The sequence below is a fragment of the Oreochromis niloticus genome, linkage group LG6 (assembly GCF_001858045.2).
Source record: "Oreochromis niloticus isolate F11D_XX linkage group LG6, O_niloticus_UMD_NMBU, whole genome shotgun sequence".
In the NCBI taxonomy this organism is placed as follows: Eukaryota; Metazoa; Chordata; class Actinopteri; order Cichliformes; family Cichlidae; genus Oreochromis; species Oreochromis niloticus.
In genome coordinates this window covers 24,464,898-24,477,228 of record NC_031971.2, presented here as the reverse complement: position 1 = coordinate 24,477,228, position 12,331 = coordinate 24,464,898, and the positions used below count along the sequence as shown (strand labels likewise).

Sequence of the window (12,331 nt, the reverse complement as noted above, 5' to 3'; positions counted from 1 at the left end):
TACAATATACAAGGAATTGCCAAATAGCAGCGTATTTTGGCAAAGCACATTAAATGCTCTTTGATTTCCTTAATACATCACAGATAATTATCTTACTTTTCCCATCAGGATCTCACAAAATTCCAGATATTCCATAAGGCAAGAAAAAAACTTACATCACACACAGCCATACAACCAACATTACAAAGAAACTCTCCAGGAATTATTCTGATGATGTCACACATGCACTACAGATACTACTAAAAAAACAACAACATATATGTGTGTAGGAGAAATTCAGAGGAAAACTTACCCACTACTTTTTCGGGGCAGAGGTAGATCCTTCTGGTGAGAAAGAGAAGGCAAGAGAGAAAAGGAAAAGTGGAGAAAAGGAAGGAGAGGGGGAGCAGACAAATGAGACTGGTTAGAGTTTTACACATCATGCAATCTGCAGGACTCGTTTCTTAAAGGCGGAAAACTGTTACTATTAGTTACTATTAGTGTGGTAATGAAATGTGAATTAGCATAACAATTCTTGTAATATCTCATTATACAGACTGTTACCAGCAGGAGTTTATGATTAATCTAACCACACTGATATAATTACTTATTAAAGACACGCAATTACCAAATTTTCTGTCGTGTTATCAATTTAATGTGGCATGAATTTTCCTTTTTTATCCCTTCACACATTTTGCACTGATGTTTTTAAAGTTTTGTGTGACGCACAGCATAATTTCTCGGAAAACAGGATGCGCACGTTCAAATCAAGGTCAAAACTTGACTGATCTTGAGTTACACAAAAAATGTAGCAATATGCTGTTTTCTCTGCCTTAAGGCAACGTGAACATACACAGATTTTTATACCTTTATTTTATGTGTAAGCACTCTGACTTTGCATGTAATGAAGCGTGGTATATAAATAAAATTGTCATTGTCCTTGCTTGTGCCCTCTTGTCTCAGGTGGGGATTAGACGTGCTCGTTTCAATGTGAAATGTTCTGGAACATACAGGAACCTGAGTAAAAACACACATTATGTCCTAAAGTCTTTAAAAACTCTCATCATGGGTGTAACTAACAGATATTTGTCAAGTTATGAGCCACATTAGGTACACCTGTTTAAGCACTTGTTAACACAAATACCTAAACAGCTATGTTTACATTGGGGCCATGAAGACATGCTCAAAACGACCTCCTGAAGTTCAAATTGAATATCAGAACGAGCAAGAAAGATGTAAGTGGTTTTGAACGTGGTGTCGTTGTTGAACACCAACAATGAAAGCATGGCTCTCAATCCAACAGAGCAGCCGACAAATCTGCAGAAACTGTTTGATGACATCAAAATCTCGGAGGGATATTTCCTGCACCTTGTTGAGATGAAGAATTAAAGAAGTTCTGAATGGTCCAGCCCAGTAACCCAGTAATGAAGAGGCTGATAAATGCATATATGACACAAGGGTAGAAAATAATTTCCACAAAACTAGGATTAAAGTACAGTTAATGTAAATCCCATGAGCCTTATACAGTATCTCTTATACTATGACTATGTCCCCTAAGTATTAATCACATCCACATATTGCAGAAAATGTTTATGAGACATACTCCCGCAATTGATAGCAAAAGTTACATGTAACATAAATATTAACTACTGGAGGTAAAGGAAAGATTTTTCTTTCTTTTGCACATCAGTTAAAACAAAAAAATCATATGTGCACCACAGCATACATCTGTCACCTGGTACCATCTCCTCATTTATCTGAACCATAATTGTTTAGCACTAATATATATATATATATATATATATATATATATATATATGTAAATGGTTAATCTTCATAAAGTCGCGATCTGTGAGTTTGCTCTTCCTTAGAGTTCACCACTAATGCTACTTGTTCACTAGTTGCTTGGTCTGCAATAGGCTAGTTTCCATTTATTCAAAACTAAATGGAAACTGGCCCTTTTCTTTTTTACTATCAATAAATTTCATTAACGGATTGCTTGGTTTTACAGCTGGTTTGTTTCAATGTAGGCCATAACATGATAATAATGATCCCTGACTTCCTAAATGTTACATGAAAAAATACATTTAGTGAAACTTTAGTTATGTAATTTTGTATATGCAACATAAACATATAATTTCTGAAATGACTATTTTGATAGAAAAGGTTGCCGACCCCTGCACTACAGCCAAACCCCGACCTGACTTTAAAATGCAGTATAACACTGGCTTAAGTGTTTAGAGTAGTGATCCAGGGTATGTTCACTATTTTATCTTAATAAAAATACCCGAGATGAAAATTTAAAAAAAAGAGCAATGTTGTAATTTACAGCTTGGCTTTAAGTTGATATTATATTGTTTATGTATACTGTCAGTGAAAAGCAGTTTGACAGATGATCTCTCATAAGTGCTCGGAGACTTCAGGGCTTCAGGAAACACCAGGTTGGAGGGAGACAAAATCAATTTAAAAATTGTTGCTGCTATATTTATGACACTGGGACACAACTGTAAGGACTCTGATGTGATTATGATCTACTGGGATGAATCTGTATGCTGCTTGTTACCCATCAAGTCCCAATTTAAAACCATTAAACATTCAGTTTAGCTAAGATCAGGTTACTGTCAATTTCTCTTGTCAGCCTGTCCTGTGTCACTTATCAGGATATTTTCTACCTCTCAATGGCTCTGCTAAAAAGATAACGTCTTTTTTCCCCCCACTCGGCTTGTCACACACAGCCATGTCTGTGAATTCAAATGAATATAAGTGACTAGAGACACTAGGGTCACATAAGTTGAGGGACAAATAAGGTAATTATAAAGGACTGCGACTGGTTTTCACTGGTTTTGATTTAATCCTGAGAGTTCTGTCCCTCCGTCTCCCTCGCTGCCTTTGTTTAAGTAAACCAGCATTACAAAGTCAAACTGATGAAACGTGACTTGACAGCTGGAGCTTTTGTCTCCAAACAGTCTCAAAACAAGCTGGCTACCCAAACCCGCCCAATTCCAACACCGTGGGGCATGAACACACTTGCAGTCCGTTGATAGAAAATTACATTACAATATTCAGTATTTAGCACGACAAGAATGGTCCATGTGTTAAGGTATAAAAGGTTTTAATACGCAGAACAGTTGATCCAGATGTTTAGAAACTGAAGTCAAAGGTAACTGGATGAAAGGACAGAAATAAACTCATCACACTTCATATTTTGAGGAAAATCTTTTGTCTGCCTCAAGTCTTTGTCTCACAGCCCTCGGCAGATGCTTCTTATCTGCCTTGGTGATGCTCTCACACTGCAACCACCTTTAGCTCTTGTTGATATCTTTAGCCCAGCTTTCAACAAGAAGAAATCAGACTGAGTTGAATAATTCTGGTTGCTTTGGCTGCGTGTTTTGATGCATGCGGCTGAATTTGAGCAAACAGTTTGCTCCTGTATACCTCCTCATTCTTCTGTCAGCAGCGCAATCATACATAAAAAGCAGTGTGCCAGTTAAGCTGGCAGCCATAGATGGCCTAGCCATAACAGACCAGCCATTATGTTTGATAGATGAGGTGGTGTGCTTTGGGTCATGAGCCATTCTTCTACATATTTCGTTCTTGTCACATCTTTTTTTTAATGAGTCCATAACTTTGTACAAGAGCTTCCACTTTCTTTCTGGATGTTTTCTGTCTTTTCTTTTATAAGTTACAATCTCATAAAAGATTTATTTTTTCTCACTGAACCACCTAATGATCAGTTCATTACATGATCATTATTATTTGCCTGCAGATTATTCTTAACTTGCGGCCGCCCTACTTGTGTTCCTTGGTTAGACATATTTTGCTTTTTGATGATCCCAACTTTTGTTTTGGTCAATCAACTTAATTTCTGTCTCACAGATTTAAGCTTGTGCATCCAATTCTTTTTTTTTCAAGTCATTAAAGATGTATGCTGTACAATCATTCCACTCTGAAAGAAATCATTAAAATACTAGAAATGACCAAAATTAATCTTTTTTTTTTTTTTGCAGAGAATTACATTACAGGAAATCTACCACTCTCGTTGGTAGTATGGAGCAGTGTTCTTCCTTGTTTTCAGTGTTTATAATAAGAGACACTTATCATATCCAGACTGAAGCTTCATACATGCCGAACAGACATGACGTCTTCACTGAACTCTTGCCAAGAAAGTGCAACTTGACAACTACTCATTACAACTTATATTCAATATTAAAATATGCAACTTTAATAATAGCATTTCAGGTAGAGCGGAGGGCAGACAGCTTTTATCTGGGAGTGACATCATCCATCATGGTCAGTTTTTTCAGGGATGCTAATACGCTACATCATCAAGAGGAAGTGAGCTACGCCAGGGTGACTCAGAGAGCGCCCCACTGGAGTCTTGTGTGTGTGTGTGTGTGTGTGTGTGTGTGTGCGTGTGTGTGTGTGCATGTGCGCGCACGTATATGTGTGTGAGAGTGTGTGTGGATATGTGAATATGGGGCAATAGGGATGGCTAATGGACCAAACCCCAACACCTGCTCCCTCTCACTGTCTCTTCAGTTGACAGCTACTGTATGTACTGCTGCCATGTTACTGGCTATTACTAAGCATATCACAGCAAGATATAGGCACAAGCTATTATCATTATTATTATTCTCTAAATTTTAGCTCTAATATAAGATTTTTCCACTATTTCTTAGGTTTAATATAAAAAAAATGATAGTAATGCAAATCTGAAACACATTTGACACAGTGCTGCACTGATTAATTGATCAATTATTTTAAAAAGATTATTGGTAATTATCTGAAAAACCCATTACTCTTCATAATTAAAAAGCCATTCATCAGAGATTTGAGATTCTTTAATTCCAGAAAGTTTCTCCTTTGTTTTGAGTTCAGAGAAAAGAAGTTCTGACAATGACACAAACCTTGATGGACGTTTTTCTCTTTTCTCTGGTGTTTTCTAGTTTAGACTAAAAAAAATTGTCTATAAATAAATATTAAATTTAATAATTGTACATTTAAGCTACACATTAATATACAATAAAAATAATCAATAGCAGCAGTAGCCACAATCTCCTGACGCACGTCAGACCTGAGCCAGAAGACAAAAAATGGCAATCCTTCATAATCAATAAGGATTTCAATCTTAGAAATAAATCACTGTGCATCCTTAACGTGATGTAGCAAAGTGCTATTTCAGTCTCTAACAGCCTGAATGAAAAGTTAACACATATTTTTGAATCTATGCGTACTTCTGTTGTTCTGGTCAATTGATGAACAAGTGTTTTCGTTAATTTTTAGTAAATGAATTAATACAGAACAACAAAAACACTGACAATTTGCTGATGTTCCTTTGATTCCGGGTGTGTGCAAGTAAATGTAAAACTATTCTATACAAAGTTGTACCAAAAATTAAATTTTGAGATTTTGAACTGATTGTAATGTCACAAAAATGTCACATAACTAAACAATTGTTACATTAATTAAAAAAACAACAACTGATCAGCTGATTTAAGAAAAACAGTTACTTGTTTGCTGCTGTTTATCTGACCTCTGTTTCATCTCCTTTATGGTATTTGTCTCTAGGCACCGTCATTATTATTGATCAGCCTCTGCGCTGGATCGCTTTAATGCTTCAGAATGTACCATGTTCAAAATAAAATCACTTTTTACATTTTATGACACCGCTGGCCACTTCTGAAATGATTAAAGATCATCCTTCAGAAGATGCATAAGCAATACAGTGCTAGTATCACTGATGCTCATTATTAAAACTCATGCTCTGTCTTCACAGTTATACACTCACAAGCCACTTTGTTAGGTACATGTGTTGAACTGCTTGTTAAGACAAATATTTAATCAATCAGTCATATGGTTTATGACCATGTGTGACCAGTCATGCAGACATGGTCAAGACAACTTGCTGAAGTTCATCAGAACAGAACAAAAGGTGATTGAAGTGACATTAAATGTAGCATCGTTGTTAGTGCTAGATAGGGTGTGCAGAATATTTCAGAAACTGTTGATCTTGTAGGATTTTTCCACATAGCCATCTCTAATGTTTACAGAAAATGGAGCAAAATGAGAAAATATCAATTGAAGGCAGTTTTGACTGCTTCAAGCTGATAGAAAGCCAAAAGTAACTTGAATAAATACTCGTTATAACTCAGGTATGGAGAAGACCATATCTGAGCAGATGAGCTACAGCAGCAGAAGACCACACTGGATGATATTTCTGTCAGCTAAGAACAGGAAACTGAGGCTACAGCTCACACAAGCTCACCAGTATTGGACAATAAAGAACTGGAAAAATGCTGCCAGGTCTGATGAGTCACAATTTCTGCTGCATTAATCAGATGGCCAATGTGAGAATTCCAAATCATTCCAATATGGACCAAAATCTCTAAGCAATGTTTCCAGCACCTTGTTAAATCTATGCCATGAAGATTTAAGGCAGTTCTGAAGGCAAACGGAGGTCCGACCTGGAACTAGCAAGATGTACGTAATAAACTGACCAATGTGTTTCTGGGATGTTTCATTATTAACAGCATTTTCTGCCTTTGTGTTTATACTAATGCAAAAATGTGTCCATGTTCACACTGCAACAATTTAGAAGTGTGATCTCGGACACATACAAATTCCAGTTCCCATTCATGGCACTGCAGTTACATTACATAACAAGCAAGCCTCCATACAAATATTTTAACACAAACATCAACTTCTAAAAAAAAACGTTCTGATGTAACCTGCATGCACTACATAGATGCAAAAGCATTAGTTAAGCATTTTTCTACAGCTATAATTCAATGGAAATCTACAGATACAAACAAACACCTCCCCGGCACATTTAATGTATTATGCACAGCTTCCGCGCTCCAAGTAACAGCACATTAATCACGTGCTCCTCAGTTGCTATGCTTTGTGAAGACAGGACAGTTCAACCCAGATTAAAATATTATCCAAGTTTGCCTAAGAAGTTAAGACAGAGTGTCAGATGTTTTTTCTTTGGCTTTTGCTTTTCAGTTAATATCTACCCAAGGACCAAGTGAAGGCCAAGTGCAAACCATAGAAAAGAAAAATGTTAATATGTTGCTCCTCTGGGCAGAGTCATGAGACTTCCGTTCTGTTTCCACTGCCAAAACTCAGAGCAGATTGGAAGGCAAATGTCACACAGTGTATTGTTCAGTTTAACAGTCTGCAAGTCTTCAGTTTTTTCTTAATAGCCTTCAATTCAGAGCTCTTGACACCGAGGTCTGAAATAATGTAGCATCTCGATGAAATGTGCAGATTTTGAAACCTTAAGAGCTGGTATTTTTTTCTTACTTCATGTATTTAGGGAATTAAGTCTGGCAAAAACTTTATTTCTTTAAAGGTTTATGGCATGAGAATTCTAGCTCTGCAAAAAGTAGTTCAAATATTTGAAAGTATTCCCAAATATATTGTGGCCTAGATTTGTTGCTTTGATGTACACTTTGCTCTCCCAGTGCAAAACCTACCCTTTTCTGAATAATACTGACATCAGAAGGACGTGTTGAGGCAGAACAAAGCAGTGGGCATGGCAATGAGTGACAGGACTTGGCAAACAGAGCTGGATCTTCTGCAGTGATCACACTCTTATCCCTCGTGCTTAGCATATTGGAAATGGGCACACTGCCCAGAACAAAATATTGGACAAATTATGCTAGTGTGTGTGTGTGTGTGTGTGTGTGTAAGTGGCTTACTCCATACTCCTACATGAGAGCGGGATGAGACACACAGCATGATTTGTGTTTGTTTGTGTGTGCGTGTGTGTGCGTGAGTGTTTGACCATATGGGTTAAGTGTAAGTATATTGTACTCCACACACGTACAATTGCTCGGACAATATGATAACCTTCTCTTCAGATGAAAACAACTCATATGAGTGATACGCTTTCTCCCACAGCAGAGACTACAGTTACAGTTGAATAAAATGGATGGAAAGGTGCCTAAACTCAGGGTGTTAGTCATGATTGCTGGTGATCTACTTTCTATTATTGTGTGTTTACTAATGAAGCTACTGCTTCTGTTGCATGACAGCATGACTTTGTGTGACTGATATAATGTCTTTGGAGCGCTACAGTCTGTAATTGTCATTTAACACGATATCAAATTCACATCAAAAGTGTAAGTCAGTCTAAAGCTGTTGTTGCATGTTCAAATACCACAGAAAGGACCAACAGGGGATATGGAAAAAACTGTAGATCAAAACATCTACTGAATGTCAGTGTTTTACAGTGATTTATTTCTCTGTGTGACATCATAACGATGTGGCAGCTGGACAACTGCAGAATGAAAATGATACAGTCAGAAGGAAGGTTGGACACGAAGAGGAGGATAGGTGGATAAAACAGGTGAAGCAGATGAAGTGGTATAAAACATTACTGTGGATCCAGTGGAGATAAATGACTACTAAACTATAGATGACAGCAGGTTTAGCCAATCAGCAAACTTATGACCATGAAAATTCACATGTTTATATGTTTAATCTATTAGCCAAATATGTCTGGTGTGCCAGCCACACCAGAGTCAAGTATACACACTCCATCTGCTGGGCCTATATTTTCATCAATATCCACCCATCATGCACACAAACTGGTGTTGAAATTGCAGCACACGAGTGTCAAAGGTACATCGCAATGTCCCAGCCACAGATTTCTGTTGGCACACCTCTCAATGCTGCCTTGTTTTCTGTCCAACAAGCCCTCCAAATTAAAAGATAAAATTTGCCCATGCTCTCCAGAACAAGAAAAAAGTCTGATGTACCTATTGATGTGAAAACATCAGTTTTGTGGCCCTTCAGAAATAAATATACAATTTCATGGGTTTGAGTTTAAATGATGACTTTGTGAAGGTAAAGCAATCATTACTATGGTAACAAATAACTAGTTAGCTAATATTTATGAGCATTTATAAAGGAAATCATCTTTGGTTGGAAAACTGTACTGAGTTCTGGTGTTTTTGGATCTCCTGTTGTTACAGACTTCGCTGTCACTCCGTCATAACATCACCTCACTTCCTCCTTTGGCACCAACATAATTACAACAGGCCATGTATAATTGATGCATATTTAATACATGTTTTTAATAATACATCTAACATCTGTTTCAGCTTCGCTGGCACTAGGATGAAAAACAGAAAATATTTTCCACCTCATACTACAATGCAATCGTTTTTTTTAATTTAATTGAATCATATTAAGATTTAAATTTTTTGAAGCCTTTACTTTTTTTGTATATTCTGTTATTTTCAGTTTAACCAAGCTTTTTCTTTAGTTTTATTTTTTAACCTTTCTGACCTATTTTGGTCTGTAACATTGTTGTTGTTTTTTTTATTGATATAAGCTGTTTGGGCTACTGTAACACAGTATTTTACCTATTTTTAGGATTAATAAAGTATTTTTTATCTCTGAAGGTTTTGATATACAGTGGTCCTCACGGCTGGACATGTGTAAGTGTTTGGAATGGGGCATTCAGGAGGTCTAGCAGCCCTTTTCCACTAGCACCTACTCAGCTCGACTCATAGTACCTGGCACCAGGTACTTTTGTTAAAGTTCCATGTTTTACCTTGTAACTTCTGTTTATGCTTTATTCATTCAAAAATAAACTGTTGAATGCCAAAATTTTAGTGATTCATCCCAACATATCAGATCTTAAGCCCCTGGCATCAAATCTTAAACGTCAGAAAATCTTGTTGTTATCTTTGAATCCTTTCTTAAATTTGACTCACAAATTAAATCAAGCGTTAAAGTCTTTAATTAAAAAAAAGAAGAAATTATTTCTTTCTATAAATGATCCCGAGGAAGTCATTCATGCTTTTATTACATCTAGACTAGAATGCTGCAATTCCTCATCTGTTGGACTGAGCAAAACCTGATATCATGAATGCAGCCGGTTCAAAATGCTGCTGTTAGACTCTTGACTGCTACATGGACGTGGGATCATATTGCAGCCATTCTTAAGTCATTGCACTGGCTTCCTGTGACATACAGGATCGATTTCAAAATGTTGCTTCTCACATGTAAGTGCTTTTGTGGTCTCGCTCCAGTTCACAATTTTACAATGCTATGTTCTATGACGCTCACTTAGTCGACTTCTTGTAATTTCAAATTCCCAATAAGGTTGTACAGGTGATCAGGCATTCTCAGTCACAGCTCCAAAACTCCCTGGTATCATCTTGTTTCTCAGGTTAAGTCATCTTCCTCGGCAACTGAAAACAAACATCTTCTCATTAGCTTTCTCATCTTCAGACTATTGCTTAGTTTTTCCTAATTCCTCTTTTTGACTATTCGTATTTTATTATTTTTATCATTATTAACTCTATTTTTCAGTTATTAAAGTTTAATCATTGTTCTTTATTGTTCTTAAATCATTAATATTATTCCTATGATAGTTTTGCTTGCTGTGCAGCACCTCACTGTCTGTTGTGCCTAAATGTGCTATATAACATATATATAATACTGACTTGAAACATTATTAGATGACCTAAAACATTATTGCACTTATTTATGCGTTTCAGCTACCTCAGTTTTACCCCAGATTAGTTCAGCGTCCACATTCATAGTTGACCAGTGAAGTAGTCATCAGTGCTAAACACAAACATGTCATCAGTATATACACTCAGTCCTTTTCCTCCGTCATCCATCCCTCTGGTATGAAAGTAGATCTAGGCAGTAAAGGGATCCAGATATTGTAACAAGCACTTAAATGGGGTCTAGTATAGCCCACAGCTGCTGCCTTCTTCTAATCTATGCTGCCGCCACCCCTCCTCCTCCTCCTCCCAGCCTCGAGCCCTTTCAGGCCATCCTGCTGCTGGTGGTTGGTCTTCCTCCCTCAGGGCACACAGGGCTGTTAGGCCACCATTAGTCCTACTAATGGGCCTGACAACTGCACCACATCCTCAGCATTTAGACCTCCTCTGTCTGAGATATGGATATCGACCACTTCTCAATGGAACTGGAGAGTATAAGGCCAGAGGGTGGGAGTCGATTTTGTATGTACATATACAGAATTTGTGTGTTATGCACGCACACACAAAAACTAACTGTTGGCTTCAAAACATGTCTTCACCTTAAAATTCGATGGTTTATGCTACCTTAGGGGAACTTCATGATCCTATAAGGAAATCTAGTCTCAATAATGATTTGTGGAGACATGATTTTTAAATCAAAATAATCTGTAAAAACTAGAAAACACACCTACACATTAAACGCCACATGACTAAAAAGTACACGAACCAAGTACCTGTGTCTTTCTATGTGGTTATGTGTTCCTGATTACAGTCCATTGTACAAGAGTGTGGGAGTGTGTCTCTGTCTCGTTGTGTATTTGCATGTGCATAACATTAATGTGCACATCAGATTGCCTCTTGTCCCCTGCCAGTCTACCCTCTCTCTATTTCTATTGACAGTGTTGAGATCCATGGCTAAAATTCCGATATGATTAACCTCTGAAGAAATAATTCAGTACTAAGGACTTCTGAGTGTTTCATTCACACACTGAAACCTGCCAAACCATCATTATAGCATAGAGCAGCCATTGAGGTGAGCTAAATTCTACTCTAACAAGCTCTGGTACTCATTTGCAGAGAAGAATATCTATATTACATATCTGATCCAGAACTCTTTACTTCTTTGATGTACAAGATTAGTCTCCTGGTGTGAAGAGTTAAGAAGGTGCAAGAACACAACTCTAACACATAGGGATTCATCAGAGAAGCTCATTCAGAGCAGAGCTGAAAGAATAACACCTGTTTAATAAGGAAAGACACTGTCAAGATTTACTACTTTTTATACTACATGTAACCGGTGGAGGCTGGTAACCTGTGATTGCCATGTTTCAGTATATTTTAACATGGTGTCTAATCTTTCAGTCTAAAAATACAGTTTACATATAAGTTCAGAGTAAAAACAACTTACTTGCAGCAAAATGCAAAATTGAAGCAACTATTTTAATGATCAAAATTTGGCGTAAAACTCACAAACTTTTATGGTTTCAGGTCAGTCCAGGTTAGTCATTTGATACTGAAACAGACAAATCAAGCTCTCTCAATAGAGATTAATGTTGGATGTAATTTCATTATTTTTCTTCTGTTTTATAGACCGAGCAGTCAAACTAGACGGTAATCAGCATGAATCATTTAGATGGGGGGAAAAGCTGATGGGAGTTTAGTTTTAATAAAAGGCTACACTCTGGTAAATAACAACCTGTTAATCACGCACAAATGCATTTCGGGAAGTACACAAACATTACTGCTTCCTGCACTTTTATCAGATGCTTGGTCTTAATGTCAACATAGAGTTCAAGAAGTGCAGCTCAACAATGGCAGGGATGGCTGTGATACCCACAGACTGC

At 37.1% G+C, this 12,331-nt stretch overlaps 1 protein-coding gene across 2 annotated transcripts in view; it reads right to left on the bottom strand.

The window, feature by feature from the left end:
• mast1a (microtubule associated serine/threonine kinase 1a) overlaps positions 1 to 12,331 on the bottom strand; it is a 78,074-nt gene that overhangs the window by 63,398 nt on the left and 2,345 nt on the right. The window contains exon 2 of one of the 2 annotated variants that reach the window (XM_005469907.3): positions 293 to 324. In XM_005469907.3, the coding sequence (XP_005469964.1) occupies positions 293 to 324 (32 nt within the window). The remainder of the gene's footprint in view (positions 1 to 292; positions 325 to 12,331) is intronic. The other variant, XM_019359863.2, reaches the window with a different exon arrangement.